The 23,229-nt window shown below is 44.2% G+C and overlaps 1 protein-coding gene across 15 annotated transcripts in view; it reads left to right on the top strand.

Annotated features, from left to right (window-relative positions):
- EZH2 (enhancer of zeste 2 polycomb repressive complex 2 subunit) overlaps window positions 1–23,229 on the top strand; it is a 72,055-nt gene that overhangs the window by 38,797 nt on the left and 10,029 nt on the right. For 3 of the 15 annotated variants that reach the window (XM_045833639.1, XM_045833631.1, XM_045833673.1), the window contains exons 4-10: window positions 2,356–2,403; window positions 5,606–5,722; window positions 8,897–9,017; window positions 9,841–9,981; window positions 10,895–10,997; window positions 11,486–11,649; window positions 22,407–22,507. In XM_045833639.1, the coding sequence (XP_045689595.1) occupies window positions 2,356–2,403; window positions 5,606–5,722; window positions 8,897–9,017; window positions 9,841–9,981; window positions 10,895–10,997; window positions 11,486–11,649; window positions 22,407–22,507 (795 nt within the window). Of the gene's footprint in view, window positions 1–2,266; window positions 2,404–5,605; window positions 5,723–8,896; window positions 9,018–9,840; window positions 9,982–10,894; window positions 10,998–11,485; window positions 11,665–22,406; window positions 22,521–23,229 lie in introns of all 15 variants that reach the window. The other 12 variants (XM_045833706.1, XM_045833720.1, XM_045833731.1 and 9 more) reach the window with 7 other exon arrangements.

The raw sequence follows: 23,229 nt of genomic DNA on the forward strand, positions 1-23,229 counted from the left end.
GCCAGTGTCTGCTTATATTCCCAGCATCAAATGTTATCCTTTTAATCTTTGTCAGTGCAGTGGGTGAGAAATGACTACAGTTTGCCTTTATTAAATTATTGAGTGAGGTTGGGTGTCTGTCGTTCATATTTCTTGTACAAATTGGCCTATTATGGTCTTGGATCCTTTAAAATTAGGTTGGATTTTTTCCTTAAGATTTTAAAGGACTTCTTGTACGTACGTCACAGATACTAGTGTTTGGTCAGGTTTTGCGGATTTCCCCCTCTCATTTTGATGTTATCTCTGGTATACTTCGGTTATGCAGAAGTTTTAAAAGTTTGTGTAGTTAAGTTAGAATCTCATCTTTTGATTTCTGTGATTCTTAAAGGCTTAGAAAGTCTGTCTGTACTTCAAGGTTATAAATGATCTGTCCGTCCTTACCATTAGGATTGTTTTCATTTTTATATTTTACTGTCATTTAACAAATCAGGAATTTCCTTTGGCATAGTAAGCGGATGTTTGACTTTTAAATTTTTTCTGTTTAGCTTTACAGTTGTTTTAACACTATTACTAAATAGCCATTGAGTGGCTGCATAGCATTTAGAAATCTCTTTTGCAAAGATCAATCTGATTGGTGGTCACCTGAGCAGGTTTACCACCCGAGCAAGGACTTGGTGATTCTCCTTGGGCACTCTGGCTGGGTGCCAGTCTTGCTGCTCTTTAACTGGGGCCTCTGCTGCTCTGTAGCCTAAGCCTGACCCTGACCCTGACCCCATGGAAGCAAGACTTCACAGCAATGTGTTGCCATAGCTTATGGAAACTGAGGACTTGTATAATATTCTTTGCTCGGTTTCTTAGTTTTTGTTTGTTTTTCCATGACACAATGGTCTTATTTTCCACTCACAGGACTGTTCTTGAATTAGGTACTTGAGTTTGCATGTAATGGATGATCATGGCTCTGTTACCTGCTTAATGTCCTTTGTTGAGTGTTTTTGTACTTTTACCAGCTTAGGTTCTGTGTCTGACCTCCAGTATTTTAGCAAAACTGCAGATTATGAGGAGGCGATTCACCCTAACAGCCCCTTCAGACCCAGACTGTGTGGGGTTCTAACAGTTGATGTATTTACTAGGTTTGTAGATTTATGATGTCTTTCATTCAGGACCAGGTGTCTGAAGCTAGGATGCAGGGAAGAGCTTTAAGTGTCTGAATTCCCTGAGTTTGTATTCCAGATGTTATATGTTGTGTGTTAAATGCTACATATGGGCCCCCGTTGCCCCCAGAAGTGTAAGAGCCAATGCGTACAGGATGACCTCTTTCTATTATGCTTATGTGAACTTGCGGGAAGAGCCTTGTGTCGCAGGGTGGAGGTGGTATCCCCAGTCCAGATGGCTCTGCAGCATAACAAATGTTTAACAACAAAATAGAAATAGTGTGCAAGTTAGAGCGAACCACTCCTTCTTTCCTTAGTTCCATGACCCTTGATTAGGTGCTTGTATTAAAAACATCTGTGTCAATCAGGACTTTTTTCTTTGCATTTTTGCTTCTGACACTTGCCTGATGTAGCCACTCGTCTGTTTGAATCACCTTCTCCTAAGCATCCTCCTAACCTGGTAATGAGTCACTTACTATTGAGCTTCTCTTAACTTGACCCAGGCTTGATCCCGACAGTTTTCTTCAGCACTTTCTTCATGTAAGAGCAGTCTGAACTCAAGTTCCATACGCTCTCATTTCACCGGAAGGGCGAGTGAATTTAGAACTTGGCTGTGTTGTCTTTACTCTGATCTCGAAGAACATGGGTAGTTCCAGAAACGATGGCCAGCTTTTCTCCGGAGTTGGGTGGTGGCTGATGCTTCCTCCTGACCTGTTCTTTCCCACACCTTAAATGTGAGACAGTCCTTATTGTTTCGCTTAGAAAAGCGAAAGGATATTAGACAATGCCAGCAGTTCACCGTGTCTCTGGAGTGAATCAAACGGACCAACCAGTATCCAAGAGTACTTTTAATTTGGTTAACTGACTGTATTTTCCCTCCTACTACACAAAGTCGGACTTGACCCTTCCGATGTTAAGGTTGTTCCGAGCCCGGAGAGCTATGGCTGCTGTCCTGTGGGATGTGCCACTGTAAGACGGGGAGTTATCTGCCTCCTAGGGTAGTGGTGAGTCGTAAAGAAGTTAACTTTGGTAAAGTCTGTAGCACAGTGCTTGGCACATAGTAGGGTGTGTTAATTTCTTTCCCTTCCCTGCAGGCCATTCACCTGCTCTTCCCTCTACGATTTTCCATAACACAGTTTTAACTTGGAACCAGCCTTCTGCCAAGAGTCTCAGTTTGGTTGTGTACTCCTACAACTCCTATTTTTGGCTTGACTTCCCTCTCCAGCTCCCAGTGGTCCAGCCACACAGTCGCCTATTGTACCAGCTGGTTGATGTAAGTCTATCCATCCTCAGAGGAACCTGGTTACTTACCAGTAAGTTGTGTTTCTCTGAAAATGTAGCATCCTTGATACTTAATGTAGTTTTTTTTTTCTTTATCACTGATGATAAATCATATATGGTAACTTCCTTGTGATGCTCAAGTTGAAACTAGAATTAGAGAATCTATTTGTTGCTATAGGTGGTCTCCTAGTGAGCTCCTGAGTGCAGGACACGCGCCTCTGATCAGGTAAAATGCTGTGGAGACCCGCAAGGTCAAAATCCTTGTCATTGCTCTGTGTGATAGGAGGCTTAATTACATAAACTGTCAAGGATGATACATTTTCAAAGAAAAAAAGTTACTGGTAAGTAACTGGGATTTTTGAATAATTTTCCTATAAGTCAATAAGAATTCCCAAACTTGTTTTTACCAACAAATGCTTTTGCATTTGAATATTATTTCATGAGTGAGAGAAATGGTTATTAGTTAAGGTTGATAGCTAAAGAGTGGGATAGGTTTCTGGAGATACTATGCAGATAATTAAGCGATGTAGACCTTTAGTTTCCTAACTAGACGCTCTCTTAGCTTTAAAGAGAAATTCAAATAATGAGTTCTCCATTAGGGAGAATCAGCAAATGCAGTCTGTGTATTCCAGAAACATTTTTTGAGTGCCTACTCTTTTTTGAGACACTGTGCTGAGTATCATTGTGAGACAGAGAGGTAAAGCCACACTCTGCCTCTGCCGCGTCTGCCCTCCCGAGAGCTTGGCGACTCTCGTGTGGCTGTACTGACGCGATGGCCCGTGGGAGGACGGCAGGTGCGGGTGGAGGTAGCACCGAGGTTAGCCTTTGCCGTCTTATCTCTGTGCTTCTGTCAGTTCTTTGGTTCACGAGAAGACTCAGGTGGCTTCATGCAGTAGACCCAGAGCACTTTCTCCATGGCTGGAGCAACCAGATGAAGCGACGCCAGCATTCCTCCCGCCTAGTAGTCGAATAGAATACCTGGCTGTCTGACCTTAGGTGTGGTCTTGGATTTAATGTTAAAGCAGGTAAATCAGCCACAGGTTGGAGAGGCCACCCACTCCCCTGCATGCACCGCCCCAAACCCCAGGCTTAACAGGGGGCTAATCTTCAGAATTAAAGCCAGAGAATGATTACCCCTGCCAAATTTAAAATAAAAGTAAAAAACTCATAGTTTTGCAAGAAACAAAAGTTACTCCGTACTTAAAATCACTGGACAGTGTATGATACTTGCCCCAGAGTTACCGGGTCAGTATTCCTGTTCAGGAAGGAAGGAAGCCTCGGCAGGGCCAGGACTCAGAGGAGGGTCTGGGGGAGGAGGTGCGTGGGGTGCCCACTCCACGTCTGTAACATTGATGAAGCTCTCCGTGCCGGAGTCAGAATTAGGCCTCCGTCCTGGCCTGGCCTGGTCGTTTACTACCTTTCTGACTAGGCTAGTGGTTTCACTTCTCTGAACCTCAGTCTCCTCATTTGTGAGGTTGTGAAGCTAACGGCTGAGATGAGTGGTTAAGATAATGTCTAGAAAGCACTTAGCACAGTGCCTGCAACATAGTACGTGCTCAATAAATGTTAACTACTGTTACTACTGGGTGGTTGGACGGATGGATGAAGAATTGCATCAGAGACTAAAGAGGGGGACTGGGAAAGATTGTGGGTTTGGGAGTGTGAAGCTTTCTGGTATTATCTTTATCTTTGCCCTTTTGGAAAGCAAATTAATGGATGAATCACTGTCACAGTTCTCCCTAACTACTCTATCTTTAACCTTCCCTTCCACTGAGGAAGGGACTGTGTTTGTGCTGCAGTGACTCTGACTGTTGACAGATGACCCCTGGCCTGGCGAAATGCCGAGGGCCAGGCGTGGCCTCTGTGCCAACAGTGTCCACTCTGATGTCACCAAATCTAGTCCTGCTATTTTTAAGACCTCTTAAATAAAAATTAAGTGATTAATAATTATGTGTATATAGCATTATTATTTGCTTTATTTTACCACTTCAATTCTACTATTTTTTTGCTCTATTTTCATTGATTATAGATTATGCATGCGTGTCCAGGGTATTCTTGAGAAGGCTCTGGAGGCCTGATAATTGGGTAAAGGTACTTACTCTTTAAGAAAATCTGGATCCCTGGACGGGATGGAAACTGTTGTGGTTATCTGGGCACAGATTTTTACCGTATTTCATAGAATCAAAGATGCAAACTTTCTAACATTTTAACATCTGAAGCCATCATGCATTTTAGAATCTCTGCAATAAGAAAGCATTATGTTACAGTTTAACTGGAACAGTGGTTGTGACACAGAAGATAAAGGCATGCCTCGAGATTGGTGTCATCGTGGATTGGATGAAATACGGTCTTCGCAGGGAGCGCAGGCACGGACACCCTGTAGGGGTGAGCTGTCACGGCCGCGTGTGCAGGGCTCCGGAGTCAGACTCGCTGGGCTTACATTCCAGCCCCATCGGTGTGACTTTGAGCCGGTTATTTACCCTCTACCTTCTTCACCTTTGTTTTCTCGCTTGTAAAACGGGGGCGAAGGGTGGGCCCCATCTCTCAGGGTTGCAATGAGGACTGAATATGGTCAGACCTGGTGTGTGTAAAGTGGTGCCTAACACGTGCAAAAGGCTTGATAACATTGACTCTTATTATTATTATTAGTTTAGAGAATGTGCTTTGCCGAATTGATTCGGTCCATTTTGCTGTGATTGAAACCCAGCTCTGTTACCCTTTAATGTTTGTGTATCACCTGATAACTCAGCACATGACACCTGGGCTTTTTAAAAGGGAAGATAAAGATAAAGCTTAACCTAACAAGTTTCCCTGTTCTTACTAAGCTAGATCTAAGTGGCATATATGGTATCTATATTATTAATCCATATGGTTGAGGTGTGGAAGAAATTTTGAGCAGTTAATCTGAGGCTAATGTAAATACAGGTTTTGATTGGTAAGTATGAGAAGGGGTGGAATTAAAAATTTGTTAATTAAAAATTTGCAAAATCTGAAGCATTTTTTTATCCTAAGTAAAAGAGGAGAGAATTATTTTTGGGTTTTATGAACTGTACTGCCTTAGGTAAAGACAGTCATTTTTAAATTAAAAAATTTCCATTTAAAAATTATGTAAGTAGGCAGCATCTCTTAATGATACAATTGCTATAGCTTCAGGTTGTCTGTTCTTACAGGTCGTTTTATTTTTTCTGTTCTAGTGTTCGGTGACCAGTGACTTGGGCTTCCCAACACAAGTCATCCCTTTAAAGACGCTGAATGCAGTCGCCTCAGTGCCCATAATGTATTCTTGGTCTCCCCTACAGCAGAATTTCATGGTGTGTAAATAATGTAGCTTCTGCTTATTTGATAATCACTATTCTAAATAAATGGCAAGATAATATGAGTAAAAAAAGCTATCAAAATGATCAGAGTAGTGTTTTTAAACCGATTTTTATATGTATCTGTTTTAAGCATTTGTAGTGTTGCTCTTTTCCTAGTCCTTTCGAGTTTTAAAATATTCTTCAAAGGAAAAGCATTAAGCAAAAACCACACCTGGGATTGATAGATGTAAACATACTTAACAGATGAAGTTTACAGTTTTTAGCCTGGAAGAGGTCAGTCTGACTTTGAGGTTTTGTTAATTGAGAACTTCTTTACAGCAATTTAGGCAGCATGTTATTAAGTGACAATGTGCACTGTGGAATAGTCTTAGGGCTTATAAAACGCAAGCATCGCCACAGGTAACCCCCCAGCCCCACAGCCTTCATAGCGAGATGCTAGTGCGTAGTTCCGCATAGAAGTGGGGTGGAGGACGGAGCAGAAGAGAACTTTGAGTGTGCATTCTTGACTCGTTCAATAGAAATGTGGTTTTATTACTGGATATATGAAATAGTGTTATTTTTTCCCAAGCTTTCATATGATTGGTTTCTTTTTTTCCTAGCAGGAGAAAAAAAAGAAAAAAGTTACAAGATTCTTTTAATATTTTCACAATGTTAAAACTAAAATTGAGCTCTGTGCTATATAAGTAAATCTAGAATGCAAATGGGTTAAATAAGATTTTTCTCATTTAAAGATACAAGAGTTGAAGATATCCTTACATATAACAGACTTCACAGAAAAGATAGCTACTCCAGGGGAACAAGCATAAAAATATAGTTCTGTTACTTGATATATAAAATAGTAAGGGTAATAATGTTGATGAACATCTTTGGTGAGCTTATAGAGAATTGCTTGTATTTTATTGTCTTAATAACTTTTAAAGATTTTATAGGGGAGGGTTAAAGGCAGAATTTGGATACTCTTCCGCAGTTGCATACATTTGTGTGTTTAAGGCTTTATTCAAAAACATTTAGGTTTTTTTAAAAAAAGTATTTATTTTGAGAGAGAGAGGAAGGCAGGGAGAAAGAAAGGTGGAGACACATCAGTCACTTGCCTTTCGCCCGCTCCCAGCAGGGGACCTGGCCTGCAACCCAGGCTAGTGCCCTGACCGGGAATTGAACCGGTACCCTTAGTTCATGGGCTGATGTCCAACCAACTGAGCCACACCAGTCAGAACCAGAAACATTTAGTTGAGGCTCATATTGCAAGAGCTTAAGGGAAGTTTCACATTTTCACAGACTGAAATTCTGAAAGAATGTTGTGTTTAAACTTGCCAATACATACTATTTGTGAGCCATCCATGGGTTCTCCTGGACACTGACCAAGCACATTAGGCAGACTGTCTTTATTATGCTGGGTGTGTTGTGGGGACAGGATTATATGGATATGATTGGGAAGACAAAATAGCCATTGTCACTTAATTTTTTCTCGCATCCAGAAAAATGAACCTGCCTAGTTTAAACAGGACTAGGGCAAGTGAGATGTAATGAAAACTGGACTCCAGTTGTACACAAGCTTGAATCTGAATAGATCAGCACATTAAAATTTGAACTTTCATTTATACACTATGTACTCCCCGCCCCCCCGGCCCCCCCGCCCCGATTTTCCTTTTCTCTGTCTATGGTATGAACTCCGCAGTTGTCTTCAGTTTGTTGTCCAGGGATTACTGGGGAATACTCCCTTTCTTAACTACTGCCACTCCAGTACTCGACAGCCCCTGTGTCTTCTTCCCTGTCGGTCTCGGTCCCAGCCTGAGGCACCTCCCACGAGGACGTGTTTTTACTGATTTCAGAGAGGCAGGAAGGGAGGAAGAAGTACCGACGGGAGAGAGAAACGTTGAAGGGTTGCCCCCGTGTGTCCCTGACCAGGGCCAAACCCAGGACCTGGGAGGTGTGTGCTCTGGCCGGAACTGAACACGCCGCCTTTCCGTGTGCGGGTCCCCGGTCCAGCCAGCTCGGCCACCCGGCTGGGGCAAGGCACCTCACACTTGAAGTAGGCGCCCTGACCTCCTGGTTCAGGAGTTAGCTTGTCCTTTCTGTTTATCGGAATTATCATTCTAAAATTCTGTTTTTAACCAGGACAGCCCTGTTTAAAGGCCTAAGACTTAGAGCTGTCCTCACTGTTCGTTAGTGTTCTTCAGTACGGACTTTAGAGCCCTCGGGTCCTGATGTGTCATTACTGCCCTTCTGTCCTCTGCTGAAAGCTCTCTTCCTCCCACAGCTGCCAGCTTGCTTTCTGTCCCCTGTGTGCCGAAGTACCCCGCCTTCTCTGGGCTTGTCTCTGGCTCTTCCCAGCTAGGCTGGCACCTCATCCTCCCTGCGGTCTTCCAAATCTTGACATAAACTCATCTGTCATTTTCCTCAGCATTATCACTTCTGGTGTGCATTATATTCAGCCCCGTGTTGACATATTTTTTGTTATTCTAGAATTTTCTTATGTAAATGAGTAAATCCTTTCGGCATAAACTTCAGTGGACCATGGATACTCTGTTGAATTAACCCTAGACTTTTATTAGATTGAATGTCAGTAACTAGATCAAGTGAAATTTAGAAACTCTTATGGTAGTGTTTTTTATTTCATCAATTGTAAGACACTATCAGTGGAAATAAGAGCATGTAGATAAAATAATGGGAAATTTTAATGATTGATGGCATGTTAGATTAGGTAAGCTCAGTAGTTTTCTTTGAATTTGTTTCAGTTATACTTACTAGAGAATGGGATCTTTTTTTTTTAAACCCTCGCCAGAGGATGTGCTTATTGATTTTATAGAGAGAGGGCAAGAGGGAGTGGAAAACGGAGAGAAGTATTGATGCAAGAAACATTGGTCTGTTGCCTCTCTGACGTGTCCCACCTGGGAACCGAACCTGCAACCTAGGCTTGTGCTGGGACCAGGAATCAAACTCGTAACATTTTGGTTTGAAGGATGATATCCAACCGAGTCACAGCTTGTCACAGGGCAGGAGAGGTGTTTCATTTTTAGAGAGTTTGCTGTCTATTATTTCAGGTCTGGAGATCCGAGTAAAGATACCTGCTTGTGAAAAAAATTGTCACAATTTTCATTTATCACGTTGATTTTTAAAACTTTCAATAGATAAGGGTGTTTTTTAAACTTACTATTTTTTAACTTTTAGGTGGAAGATGAAACTGTTTTACACAATATTCCTTACATGGGGGATGAAGTTTTAGACCAGGATGGAACTTTCATTGAAGAACTAATAAAAAATTACGATGGAAAAGTACACGGGGATAGAGGTGAGCCATGGGTTTATTCTCCTGGAAAAGGGGGCTGAGGGGTTGTGAGATAATTTGATTTTTTTTAAGCATAGATATGGAAAATATTTTTTTAATGTATAAATTAAGTTTTGTGCTGGGCTGGTCTGTCTCACAAGCCTAAAATTTTCATTGTTTTCCCTATTTATAAATTGAAGGACCATGTTTGCCATGTGAAATTTATGCATAGTGGGTTATAACATAAATTAGATCAATAACATAAATTAAATGTAACCGTTTGAGCATCCCTAGATTTTAAGATCCTTCGGCAGTGAAAGTAAGAAGAGCCGAAGCTCTGCCTGTGGGACGTGGGATCCCAAAGGCCCCCCCACTCTCACGTAGCTTCCCCACCAGGCCACTGCAGCACCTGGATTCCACGGGCGGAGTCCTGGCTTCGGTGTCCTGTGTCCCCGAGAGCCTGCCAGCTGGTTCTGGCAGGAGGGTGATTCGTGCACTATCACCAGCCATCCTCATCACTAGTGGAAAGCGAGGTCTGCCAGGAACACTGATTTGAAGGAGGCCAAGGCCACAGTTAGTTTCTAGTGAATCAGGTTACAGCGGAGGCACTGGGAATGTTTGGGGGAGGGATGAGGAACGAGAAAATGACAGGTGCTGAAGGCAAATTCTGTTCCCAACTTGGCCTTTGGCCAGTCCCGGAGAGGGTCATTTCCCCTCATTTTGACAGGAGCGTTGCAGTGCCGTTTGGTGGGCTCTGGCTGTTCCAGATTGGAAGATGACACACACATGCTCTTGTCGTTGCCACTTCCCCCTGTATGTTTACGATGTCTGACTTGGTGAATTTCAGAATGTGGGTTCATAAATGATGAGATCTTTGTGGAATTGGTGAACGCTCTTGGTCAGTACAATGATGAGGATGACGACGATGATGGAGATGAGCCTGATGAGAGAGAAGAAAAACAGAAGGATCTGGAGGAGAACCGAGACGGTATGTCTCTTAGGTTTGTGTGTGGCCATTACAGCAGTTTAAGAAAAAAACAGTCGAGTACGAGTGGATCTTAACTCCTTTTTGGGGGGGGGTTTACAATCACATCGATAGCAGTATAATGGAAATTAGAGTGTTATTTGCAACTTTGTACTCTGCACTTGAGCATCTTTATTTCCTCTGGCTAGCAAAAGAGTATTCTGTGTTTCGGGTTTCACGGGGCCATCCCAGTGATCATTCGATAACACACTGATCATTTCTGTGTGCTAGGCATGTGCTCCTCACCTTGTGTGCGCCAGCTCAGTCCTCAGAATGCCCTGCAGGGTGGATCTGTGTCGTCATGGAGGAGAAAGGTTTAATGCAGTGAAGTGACTTTTAAGTTCACACTCTTGGGGAGGGACAGCCCAGCACACCATGATGGTGACCAGCTCTGGTGGCTCCAGGGCCTATGCTTTTCACCCCCACACCCAAAACCAGGGTCCCCAGGCAGAGCCAAGAGTTGGTGGAGACTTGGCAAAGCTCATTAAGACAATATAGAAGGATTTGAGGGAAAAGTGCAGTTTCAGAGAAGCATAAATTTTTTATAACAGGCACCTTAGTGATTCATGTAGTTCTGTGCATCCATTTCCAGATGTGGAAACACATCCGGGTCAGTGGCCAGCCACGGTCACAGAAACACTTAGCAGCAGAGCTGGGATTCGAACCCATATTTTTCTGTCTCCCAGTCTGGTTAAAACTTTTGTTTGTGTGACCTACTGTTATGCCATCGGTACATGGAAATTATGTTAGAAGTGGAACACAAAGCTGATAATTTCTTAGAAGATGAGCTGTGTTACATACAGTGCTGTGGAGAAAATGAAAGACTGAAAACTTGTTTACTTTCATTCTTTTTCTCCTTTTGTATTTCCCTGTGTAGATAAAGAAAGCCGCCCACCTCGGAAATTTCCTTCTGACAAAATTTTTGAAGCCATTTCCTCCATGTTTCCAGATAAGGGCACGGCAGAAGAACTGAAGGAAAAGTAAGATGTGTTCTCTTGAGGCCGTCTCAGCTCGTCTGGGATGCCGCTTGCCATGCGGTTAATCGGAGAGGGAACTGGTGTTGCCTAGGGTCCGCTCACTCCGTTTGTCACACGTTTGCCAAGGTGCTCGGAGTGATGCCGGAGCCCGCGGCCCTCTGGCCCCCAGACCTTTGCTGTCGACAGAGCAGACGCGCACATAGCGGGCAGCAGTCGTCCGTGCAGGGGGGCTTCTCCGGACACTCGCAGGGATTTTGGTGCGGTGGTGGGCAGCTTAATACAAGAACATTTCCCAGGCTGCACCTTGTGAATTCCATTCTTGATGTGTCACGTGTAATGTTCAGTTGTTTCTTCACAAGATGGTTGTGGACTTTTCTTCTATGCTTCAGGAAAGATTTAAAAAAAAAACAACACATGGAATCTGTTGAGAAACTTTATTTTTAAAATGTGAACCTTCCCTTCCCATTGACTTGTGTTCTTGGTCCCGTCAGGTATAAGGAACTCACCGAGCAGCAGCTCCCAGGGGCCCTCCCTCCCGAGTGCACCCCAAACATAGACGGACCAAACGCCAAATCCGTTCAGAGGGAGCAGAGCCTGCACTCCTTCCACACGCTCTTCTGCCGGCGGTGCTTCAAGTACGACTGCTTCCTCCACCGTAAGTGCCACTACTGTACGTTTCCGCTTTCTGCCTCCGTTGTGGGGTGGGGTCTTAGGGCCGCTCGAAAGCTGCAGTCGTTCTTCACAACTAGAACTTACAATTTGTTGTGTCAGTTAAGTTCAAAAAAATGTTGGCTTCAGTGTCTCGTTATTATTGTTTAAATCTTTATCCAAGTATATGTTTATTGATTTTAGAGGGGTGGGGAGAGAGAAGCATCAGTGTGAGAGAGAAATTGCCTCTTGTACATGCCCTACTGGGGATCGAACCTGCAACTCAGGTATGCACCCTGACTGGGCACTCATGCTCCAGCCAACTGAGCCACCTGGCCAGGGCAGTGTCCAGTTATTTTTTAATTGGCTGTTTGAGGGTTGCTCCAGAGTCTTGGGCACGCTTTGTCGAGCTGCCACCTCCCACTAGCGTGGGGCGCACACAGGTCCGTGGTTTTCCCGGAAGTGCTAGCCATGCAGCACTGACGGGCAAGTTTTGTTGAGGAAATTGGCTAATATGATGGTTACATACGCTGTTATCTGCCTAATGCTAAATGTTTTTTCTTTTTTGGTTCTTTAAAAGAAACCCCTCATTTGAATACAGGTAAAGCATAAAATGTTCCTAATGAAATTGAAGTATGGCACATAGCAATATAACTTAATTTTTCTGACATGCTGGGGAATGAGGTTTCTTGGTACTGGAGCTTCTTTAAGAACAGTTTCAAAAGTACCAACTACTTCTGAGGAACATACTTTGAAAGTATGTTTGATGCCGCCCAGTTTACTCAGCCTAGTTTACCTAATATCGCTTAGCGTTCTCCCTGTTACAGGTAGTGTGATGTTGGTGGCAAGGTAATGCGGTAGGGGCTTCGGACCTGTGTGAATGGGGGCTTCGGACCTGTGTGATCTCCCTGCACTGAGTGGTCCTGTGTCGCTTCTTTGTTTTCAGTTCCCGATCCCGCCTCTCACGGAATTTTCCCCCTCATTTTCCTGTCACGTGTCTTAATGTGAGGTAGCCTGCCCAAGCAGCTAGTTCTTGCCTCATGTTGAGTTTTGCTCTGTCTACTTCGATCTGCTAGAGCTTGGGATTTGTTGTGTGATGTGTAGCTTGGTCTGGAAGTAATAATTTCTGTGTGTGAAATATTTATTTATTTATTTTTAGAGAGAGGGGAAGGGAGGGAGAAAGAGAGGGAGAGAAACACTGATCATACGCCCCCAACCTGGGACCTGGCCTGCAGCCCAGGCATGGGCCCTGACTGGGAATCAAACTGGTGACCATTAGGTTTGCGGGACGACGCCCAGCCCACTGAGCCTTGCTGGTCAGGGCTGTGTGTGTGAAGTATTAGTGGTTAAGTTAGAAAAGCTTAAAGTAGGTTTTTAGAATTATTGTATCTCCTATCTAGTGAAAATGGGCGACTTGGCAGCGTTGAGAATCGTGGCCATTGGGTGTTTGTCCAACACGTGTCTTACTTGGGTGTGGCAGTGTTGTCTTCACGCAGCCCTTGCAATAGTCGTTTTGAATTGCGCTTAATTGCCCTTTACACATGGTCATTTTATAAAATATGTCCAATTCTTACTAAGCATATTGTAGCCCTGGCCAGGGAGTTCAGTTGGTGGGAGTGGAACAACCCTGGTACGCCACGGTCGTGCGTTTGATCTCGGTCAGGGCACATGCAGGAGTCCGCCAGCGAACGCGTCAGTAAGTGGAACGACGCATCAGTGTCTCTCTAACATCAACAACACACACACACACACACACACACACACACACACACACACACTCTGAAGAAAAGAATATTGTAAGTTGTATTCACATAGCACCGTAGCGGAATAATGGAGTGAAGTGGTCCCTTCAGTTTGCTGGTTGTAGATGCAGCATTTCACGTCCCTTTTTGCTGTACAAATGAACCAAGGAAGCAGGATGCCACTTTTAAATATTACGGGTTATTTTATTGGGCTGTTCAGAGTTGAGTGATTTTGATGAACCTTGAGCCTGTTGATTATCCCATTCAAGCTGGGGAGAAAGAGAGAGAGACCTATTTCAGTCTTGGGGCGTCGGCTTCTGTGGGACCGAAGGGCTGCCCACTGGAAGTGCTGGGCAGTGGGGGTCCAGCTGTGGCCGTGCCGCCCTCCTGTCGCAGAGCCAGTGTCCTCCGCACGCAGTCGCCACACGGTCCGTCATCGCACCTGACACAGTGCTTCTCACTGTGTGTTTCCCTTGGGTAAAGCACACCATTAAGTCAGCTACTACACTTAGAATAAGGACAGCGTTTTGTGCTTCCTTTTTTTTGTCTACATGATGAGACTATATATTGTCTTGGCCAAAAAATCCATGTGGTTTTTTCTGTAAAATAAGACACATTTTTCATTTTCACCAGTAACTTTATTGATTTGAATATCTTGTGTATGTAGGCTATCTCTTGCATGGTATAACATTGATTGTTCTTAATTAATGTCTTGATTTGATTGCTGTCAACTTGAGCTGGTCTGCCTGACTGGAGATCACCCAGCAAGAAATCTCCAGCACAAAACTTTGCACACCACTTTTGACACGGTCGATCAGTCACAGCGCCCCCTCCATACATGGCACAGATCTTTTTTTGTGTTTCAGTTGTATTTTTACCTTTCTTGAAATAATAAAACATAATGCTGGAAATGTTGAATATTTTCCATCTTCAATATTAAAATGACTGTATAACAATGCATGTTGGTGTGACAGCTGTTACCATGCAATCTAACAAAATTGTTTTTGAATAAAGTTAAAGACAACTAAGCACTACTAGAGCCATGTTATGGAAAAAATGGAACAAATGTTTTGGCCATCCCAGTATATATACTTTATAAGCTGTTATGAGGACTAAATTTATTACTGTCTGTAAAATACTTAAAATAGTACTTGGCTTGTGTTTAGGTATTGTTATTTTTTAAATAGGTCATCATTCACATTACTTATATTTCAAAATTGTGTTAAAAGGTGTCCAGTGGAGTCTCCGTACCTCTCCTGTATCTTTCAGTGGTTTCTTCTGGCAAATACAAACGTCGTTTTTCCCGACTGCCCTCTCCCAGTGGTGCCATGTTATTCAGGCGTTTTTCTTTTCTGACTTAATGTTGTGGGTGTTACTCCTGTCTGGACAGCCGCAAAGTCTAAAATTCCCATAAGCAGTGTTTATTGAAATTTTAAGGGTAGTTGAATTTATCAGCTTGCTTTCCCTACTCCAAGATTATAAATGGTGTCCTACTTTTTTTTTCAGGTATGTTTTAGGCTTCATTTTTTCCATTTAACTCTCCGGTCCATTGGGAATTCCGATAGACTCCAGCGACCCTCCCACCTTTGAGGTGGCCTGGTTGCCTCATACCCAGGGATCAGCGAGCTCCTCTCTCGCTCGCCGTGAGAGCCTGCCCTCGTTGCCCTTGGGTCCCGGGGTCTGCTTCTGGCCTTTGTGTTCTGCTCCTTCAGTCTGTCTGTCTGTCCAGAGGCATTCTTCAGAGATCTCCTGCTAGAATTGTGTATTATTTTAATACAAATTTTAGTCAGTTTGTCTAATTAAAAAAGTTCAGGTGGTATGTTTATTGGAATCTCATTAAATTTATGAATTAAAGGGAAATTGACATTTAAAAATAAAAATTAAGTTTGTGTCCTTAAATGACCTCAGATTTTCTTCATGTAGCTCGTGTATTGGGTTGGCCAGAAAGTTCTGCGGTTATTAATGGTGTTTCATCTTCTTTCCCAACTTGGTAACTTTAATTTCTTTTTCTTGCCTAGCTATGTAGGCTTGTATCTCCATGACATTGTTAAGTAACAATGGTGCTTAGTAGATAAGTTTTCTGTCATTTCGGAAAATTATCCCTTTTTCCACGTATTGAAATTTATTAGTATAAAGTTGATTTGCATCTTCTGATTCTTTTATTTTGGTGATTATTCTTTTATTATGTATTTTCTGGTTTTTGCCTTGAGATTAAGTGGTTTATATATTTTATCTTCAAAAACCTGTTTTTCATATTTTCCCCTCAGATTCAACTACTGTATTTTACTATTTTTTTCCACATTTTAAAAATATATTTTATTGATTATGCTATTACAGTTGTCCCATTCTCCCCCTTCACTCCCCTCCCCCTGCCCACCCCCTCCCACCCCCATTCCCCCCCTTTAGTTCATGTCCATGTGTCATAAGTTCTTTAACTTATACATTTCCCACACCATTCCTGCCCTCCCCCTGTCCATTTTCTACTTATTGTCTATGCTACTTATTCTCTGTATCTTTTCCCCCTCTCTCCTCCTCCCACTCCCCTGTTGCTAACCCTCCATGTGATCTCCGTTTCTGTGGTTCCGCTCCTGTTCTCTTTGTTTGCTTAGTTTGCTTTTGTTTTAGGTGTGGTTGTTACTGTGAGTTTGATGTCTTTTTTTACTGTTCATATTTTTTATTTTCTTTTTCTTAGATAAGTCCCTTTAACATGTCATATAATAAGGGCTTGGTGATGATGAGCTCCTTTAACTTGACCTTGTCTGGGAAGCACTTTATTTCCCCTTCCATTCTAAAGGAAAGCTTTGCTGCATAGAGTAATCTGGGATATAGGTTCTTGTCTTTCATGACTTGGAATACTTCTTTCCAGCCTCTTCTTGCCTGCAAGGTCTCTTTTGAGAAATCAGCTGACAGTCTGATGGGAACTCCTTTGTAGGTGACTGTCCCCTTATCTGTGGCTGCTCCTAGAATTCGCTCCTTCATCTTTATCTTGGGTAATGTAATTATGATGTGCCTTGGCGTGTTCCTCCTTGGGTCCATCCTCTTTGGGACTCTCTGAGCTTCCTGGACTTCCTGGAAGTCTATTTCCTTTGCCATATTAGGGAAGTTCTCCTTTATTATTTGTTCAAATAAGTTTTCCACTTGTTGCTCTTCCTCTTCCCCTTCTGGTACCCCTATAATTTGGATATTGGAACGTTTAAAGGTGTCCTGGAGGTCCCTAAGCCTCTCCTCACTTTTTTGAATTCTTGTTTCTTCATTCTTTTCTGTTTGGTTGTTCCTTTCCTCCTTCTGGTCCCTTCCATTGATTTGAAACCCAGTTTTCTTTCCATCACTATTGGTTCTGTGTGCATTTTTCTTCATTTCACGTACTGTAATCTGCATTTGTTCATCTAATTTATGACCAAAGTCCACCAATTCTGTGAGCATTCTGATCACCAGTGCTTTGAACTGTGCATCTGATAGGTTGGCTGTTTCTCGGTCACTTAAAAAAATTGGCTCTGGGGCTTTTAACGCTGAGCCATCTATTTTATTGTTTTCCTTTGGTCTGGTGGCACCTGTTACGTATGAGGAGCGGAGCCTTAGGTGTTCTCCAGGGCGGGGCACCTCAGTCGCTGGGTTGTGACGTTGTATGTGGGGGCGGGGTCCAAGAGGGAACAATGGCGCCCGCTCTGCTCTCACCAGGACTCCAGTCCCCCTTGCGGCTTCCCACAAGCAAACGGTAATGTTTGGTCCCCTCTGGTGCTGGCTCCCGGGCGGGTGGGCTTGTGCACTCTCTCGGACTCTGTGGGTTTCTCCAGGGAGCCTCCTGTGAGGCTGAGAGAATCTCCCAGCCTCAGCCCCCACAGGTGTTTTCAATCGGTGTCTTCAGGCTCTGTTTCCCGGCGCTGGGTCCCTGGGTTGCGCGGTCTGTGTCGCGCTGCCCGTTTTCGCTTATTTTGTCTGTATGGGATTGTGTGGCTGCGGACGGCCAGCTGCCTTGCGCGCCTCACTGGGTCTGCTCGTTGCCTCCCGCGCCCAGGGCCTGCCACTGGTCCGTCAGCTGCGGTCTGCGCCCTGCGCGGTCTGCCAGCCACCGATTTTTCCTGCCGGGACCCCTCGACCCCTCGACCCCTCTCCGTAGGCCTCCGAATCCGCCCCTCCTTACCCGACTGGATGTATGGTATTCAGACTTCCGTTCGGTTCATTTCTCTCTGTTCTGGTTGTTTTTTGTTTGTAAATTCTTGTTGTCCTTAGTTTTGGTTGCGCGAGGAGGTACAGTGCAACCACCTACGCCTCCATCTTGGATCCTCCTTCTAGTTTTACTATTTCTTAAAAATATATTTTATTGATTTTTATGCCATTACAGTTGTCCCATTTTTTCTCCCCTTTGTTCCCTTACTCCCTGCAGCCCCCACTTCCGCCAGCATTCCCCTACCGTAGTTCATGTCCATGGGTCGTACATATAGGTTGTTTGGCTGCACCATTTCCCATACTATTCTTGACCTCCCCCTGTCTATTTTGTGCTTCTTATTCCTACCATTTATGCTTCTTATTCCCTCTACCTTTTCTTCCTTTGTTCCCCTACCCCACTGGTAACCCTCTATGTGATCTCTCTTTCTGTGATTCTGCTTCTATTCTGGTTGTTTGCTTAGTTTGTTTGTTTAGGTTCAGTTGTTGATAGTTGTGAATTTGTTGTCATTTTACTGTTCATAGTTTTGATCTTCTGGTTCTTAGATCAGTCCTTTTAACACTTCACATAATAATGGCTTGGTGATGATGAACTCCTTGAACTTGACCTTGTCTGGGAAGCACTTTATTTACCCTTTCATTCTAAATGATAGCTTTGCTGGATAGAGCAATCTGGGATGTAGGTCCTTGCCTTTCATGACTTTGAATACTTTTTTCCAGCCCCTTCTTGCCTGCAAGGTTTCTTTTGAGAAATCAGCTGAGAGTCTTATGGGAACTCTTTTGTAGATAACTGTCTCCTTTTCTCTTGCTGCTTTTAAGATTCTGTCCTTATCTTTATTCTTGGGTAACGTAATTATGATGTGCCTTGGTGTGTTCCTCCTCGTCCAACTTCTTTGGGATTCCAGCTTTCTGGACTTCCTGAAAGTTATTTCCTTTGCCAGATTGGGGAAGTTCTCCTTCATTATTTTTTTAAATAAGTTTTCAATTTCTTGCTCTTCCTCTTCTCCTTCTGGCACCCACTATGATTTGGATGTTGGAACGTTTAAAGATGTCCTGGAGGTTCCTAAGCCTCTACTCATTTTTAAATTCTTATTTCTTTATTCTGTTCTAGTTGAATGTTTATTTCTTCGTACTGGTCCAGACTATTGATTTGAGTCCCATTTTCCTTCCCTTCACTGTTGGTTTCCTATACATTGTTCTTTGTTTCACTCTGCATAGCCTTCACTGTTTCCTCTATTTTTTGACCATACTCAACAATTCTGTGAGCATCCTGATTACCAGTGTTTTGAACTCTGCATCTGATCAGGTTGGCTATCTCTTAGTTGCTCAGTTGTATTTTTCTGGAGCTTTGGTCTGTTCTTTCATTTGGGGCATGTTCCTTTGTCTCGGTGCACCTGTTAACGTTGTAAGGGGTGGAGCCGTAGGTGTTCAGCAGAGCAGGGCAACCCAGTTGCTGCATTGTGACGCTGTCCGTTGGGGAAGGCATCTGAGAGGGAACAGTGCTGCTTGCTCTCTTCTAGTTTTCAGTCACTTCCTCCGCTTCCCACAAGCAAATTGGGCCCTGGCTCTCGCGTGGGTGAGTTTGTGGGTCTCTCTAGCGCCCTCTCCTGTGAGGCTGGGAGTTTCTCCCACTTCTGCCTCAGCCCCCACAGGTGTTTTCAGTCAGAGGTTTGGGGCTTTATTTCCCGGCACTGGAGCCCTGGGTTGCGGGTCTGTCTCTCTCCCCAGTTGTTCCTCCCAGTTTATCCACGTGTGAATGTGGGACTGCCCGGTCCGCCAGCCACCGCCTTGCCGCCGCCTTGCCACGAGTCCTCTCCATCTGGCTGCCCATCTCCGCCCCTCCTACTGGTTTGGGTGAATGTTTCTTCCTTAACGCCTTGGTTTTCGGACTTCCCTGCTGCTTGATTTTCCAGCAGTTCTGGTGGTTTGTTGTTGTTGTTGTTGTTGTTGTTTGGTCCTTGTTTTGGTTCTGTGAGGAGGCACAGTGTGTCTACCTATGCCTCCATCTTGGCCAGAAGCTCTGTTTTTCTATTGATGAGTCTGATTATGTTTACATTCTTTCATGAAAACATTTTGTTTTCATCCTTTCCTTTTTTTGGATATATGTTTAACACTGAATTGTCTAGAGCACCGCTTCAAACTTTCCTCTTCAGTTCTAATACTTGGTATTATTACTATATGTTTTGAGTAATGATAAGAAATGCTTTATATTTTCTCCTTAACTCATTGTTTAAGGGAGAATTTTCAAAACTTTTGGTTACAAAGGCCTTTTTGGATGTTAGGCTACCAACAGCGAAATATAAAGCCAGCTCACTGATGTCAGGCCTTACTGTCCTCTAGTGGTTAGGGGCATCTCCCGTTTGATCTGGGGAGGGTGTTAGAGGTTCCACGTCTCTGACTGCATGTCTCCTGTCAGAGGGACTGGAATACTTTCACTGAAGGGTAAATGGTTTGGTCAGCGAGCTGATTCCACTTTGTATTCCAGGTAACTTATAGGCCCTAGTCCATTTTGTAAATTGGAAACCGGTTGTTCCACAAGGTTGTAATCACAGCAGTTTCTTTATAGAAGCTCTAGCCCAGCTCTGGTGTGGCTCGGTGGGAGCACCGCCTAGGTAACCGGGAGGCGGAGGGCTCCGTTCCCTCCCGGTCAGGACACACACTAGGCCGTCGGTTCCGTCCCCAGTCTGGGCACTTGGAGTCCCAGTGTGTATGAGGCAGCCAGTCAGCCAGTCGATGCTTCTCTCTCTCATCCTTGCTCTAAAAGCAATGAAAAAATGTCCTCAGGTGAGGATTAAAAAATAAGTGAGTAAAAAAAAAGCCCCAAACCATTGTTCCAGCCTAAAATTTACTGTCTGGTGTGGCTTTGGTAATACATTTCTGGTCGTGAAGGAAATATGAGTGGGTTTGTCTGCATATGCGTGTGTGGGACTGAAGTAGAGCTTTGAACGGAATGTTTGATAAGCTGGTGTCTGAACAGCCTGCAGAAGAATCCATTTTATGCATAAAACCCAATTGTGTCAGTTTGTCTTTTTTGAAATTACGTGACAGTCTGTTTGAATGTTCTTTTTGGAACGTGTATTAATGTTGACTGGAGATTTTAACATTTTAAAGGGTTGGGATTTCAAGGAAGCTATTCCAAGTTTATAGCTGGTGGCTGACTTTTCCAGTGTTTCAGCGGTGTGATGGTTAAGGAGATTCAGGTGTACTGGAGTTCTGTTGGTTGTGGACTCATCAGAGTGACTGAGCCTCCCTCGGCCTCAGTTTTCCTGGCCTGGGAAATGGGCAGGAGGACACCGTCATGCCCGGTGGCTTCGCGGGGGTGAGGGCGACAGTGCCTGAAGCTGCTCGGTCAGTGTGTGTGTGCTTCGAGCCCGGGACCACCGTCAGCGGCTGTCACTGCTGTCCCTTGCTCAGATGTCAGCACTGGTGTTTTCTGAGGTGCTTTTCAGTAAAGGTCTGATTATACACAGGAGAATTTACATGGTTTCACTGTTCAGTAAGGAGTTGTTCTTAATACTGAGTTCTAACCAGAAGAGACGAGAGTCGTGCTCTGAGCAGCAGTCCGTGTGTGAAGCCGACCCTTTGTCCTGGTCGGAGCGTTGGTCGCGAGAGCACGAGCTGGAGTGGGTGTGGAAGAGAAGCGGGGTGTGATGGTGACGACGTGTGTGTGGTCCCAGAGCTGTGAAGCCCTTCTCTTGGTCCCTGAGGCGAAGGCGGCGAGGGAGGGTCTGGTCACACTTGCTGCCAGACAGGTGGCTCCATGGACATTCCCTGTGTCCCGCTCCTACTTTGTAAACCCCTGGAGATGGGGGGGCGCTGGCGCTTGTTCCAGGGCTGCTCCTCGGACCACTGGTCGTGTGTGGGAGGCAGCGCGGAATTTGGTGAGACGCTGTGGGGCTCTAAGGGGCCACTCAGTGCATTTTAGCCAATTTTTAGTGTTGCCAGGGTCATCTCAAAGACAGGTGTAGAGACTAGCTGGAATTGTATGTGATCCTTTTTATTTCTGCTTGAAAACCTTTAGATAGATTTTTCATCAAGATTTTATAGGTTGCTTTTCACATTAAAAGAAATAAAACCCTCAATATTCGTGTTCTGTCCTTATAAAATTTAAAGGTGTTTTGGCTTAATTGTCTTGATAATGGAATTTCATATAACCTTTTTCTCTTTATATTTAGCTTGAAATATATTAAAAAAACCCTCCTCACCGGAGGATATGTTTATTGACCTGAGAGTGAGAGGAAGTGGGGGGTGTGGGGGAGGCTTGAACTCGTGGCCATGTTTGGTGTGTGGAACGATGCTCCAACCAAGTCACCCAGCCAGGGTTTAAAACTGCTTTTCACGTGTAAAGAGGAGAGCCTCACAATTCTAAAATGCATTTTCTCTGAATCCTACACAATTCAAGGACCTAGTGAGACCCTTCAGTCAGCACCTTGTTACAGGAAAATACAGGTCAGATAAAATAGCTTAAAACTGTTTGGAACTTAAAATTCCCATTGCAGCCCACTGGTCCGCTGCCCAGGTGTGAGTGCGCAGCAGTGAGAGCTCAGGAGGGCCTGTGAGTGCCAGCGTCCAGGGGGCGTTCAGAACTACACAGGATGTAAACTGCTTTAATTGGGATGAGAACAAGTGACATATTCACGAAACAAGTCATTTAAAAAATGTTTGTAAAAGGCTGTACTCTCCACAGAACTTTAAGGAAAATAAAGACAGACTAATAAGGGGAGAAAAAAAAGACAACCGAGTTATGTTTTTAAAGTAGAAGTTCAAGGCTCAAATTCTTCTCAAGTGTTTGAGTTTGTCCCCAGAGCAGAGCCTGATGCCGTATGACTGACTGAGCCGTGGGTTCCATTCTGAACAGGTGAGGACCCCTGTAACGCCAGACTGAGCCTGTGGACGGTCAAGGCCGCATCGGCGGCAGGAGTCACATCAGCCCAAAACGCAAGGCCGTCATTAGCCAGAGTTAGTGCCCGTAGTGAGTAACACGTGTTTGGGGGACTTGTCTTCAGTTTGGTGCCGCCTCTGGCACGTGCTGTGTTTACAGATTGCTGCGCTCACCCTGACGCCGTGGCAGGTAAAGGCGCACGTGTGTCTGTGGGCAGAACGGCTCACACGCGGCTCAGGTGAGGGCAGTGGCCGCCACTGTCCTGAGTGCGAGCTGGGGGACAGTGCACAGTCTCCAGCGTGAGACAGGAACCAGTGCAGGCTATGAAGGAAAAATTAACATGCTTATAATCAAAGGTACTTCAGTAAATTAAAACACCAGTTTCATGACTAGATTCCCTCAGCAGAATGTCAAACAAGTTTATCATTCAGAAAACTGTAACAAAGAATTCCCTCTTCTAGAAATGTCTAGAACTATTTTAGATTTCTAGGAAGCTAACTTCTCAAATTGGCATCATAATACTTGAAGTAAGTTATTAAAAATATTTCAAGCCTGCCCTGGCCAGGTGGCTCAGTTGTCGGAGCACCGTCCTGTACACCAAAATGGTTATGGGCTCGACTCCCCGTCAGGGCACACGCCTAGGTTTCGGGTTCGATCTCTGGTCAGAGCGCAAATGGGAGGCAAACAGGTGACGTTTCTCTCTCCCCCTGTCTTTCCCCTCCTCTCTAAACCAACAAACATATCTTTGGGTGAGGATTTTGAAAAAAATCAGTTTTTAGTAAGTGGTATTCTATTTTTC

This window comes from Phyllostomus hastatus, unplaced genomic scaffold (genome assembly GCF_019186645.2).
Source record: "Phyllostomus hastatus isolate PE091 unplaced genomic scaffold, TTU_PhHast_1.1 phas_contig_1021, whole genome shotgun sequence".
NCBI lineage: Eukaryota > Metazoa > Chordata > Mammalia > Chiroptera > Phyllostomidae > Phyllostomus > Phyllostomus hastatus.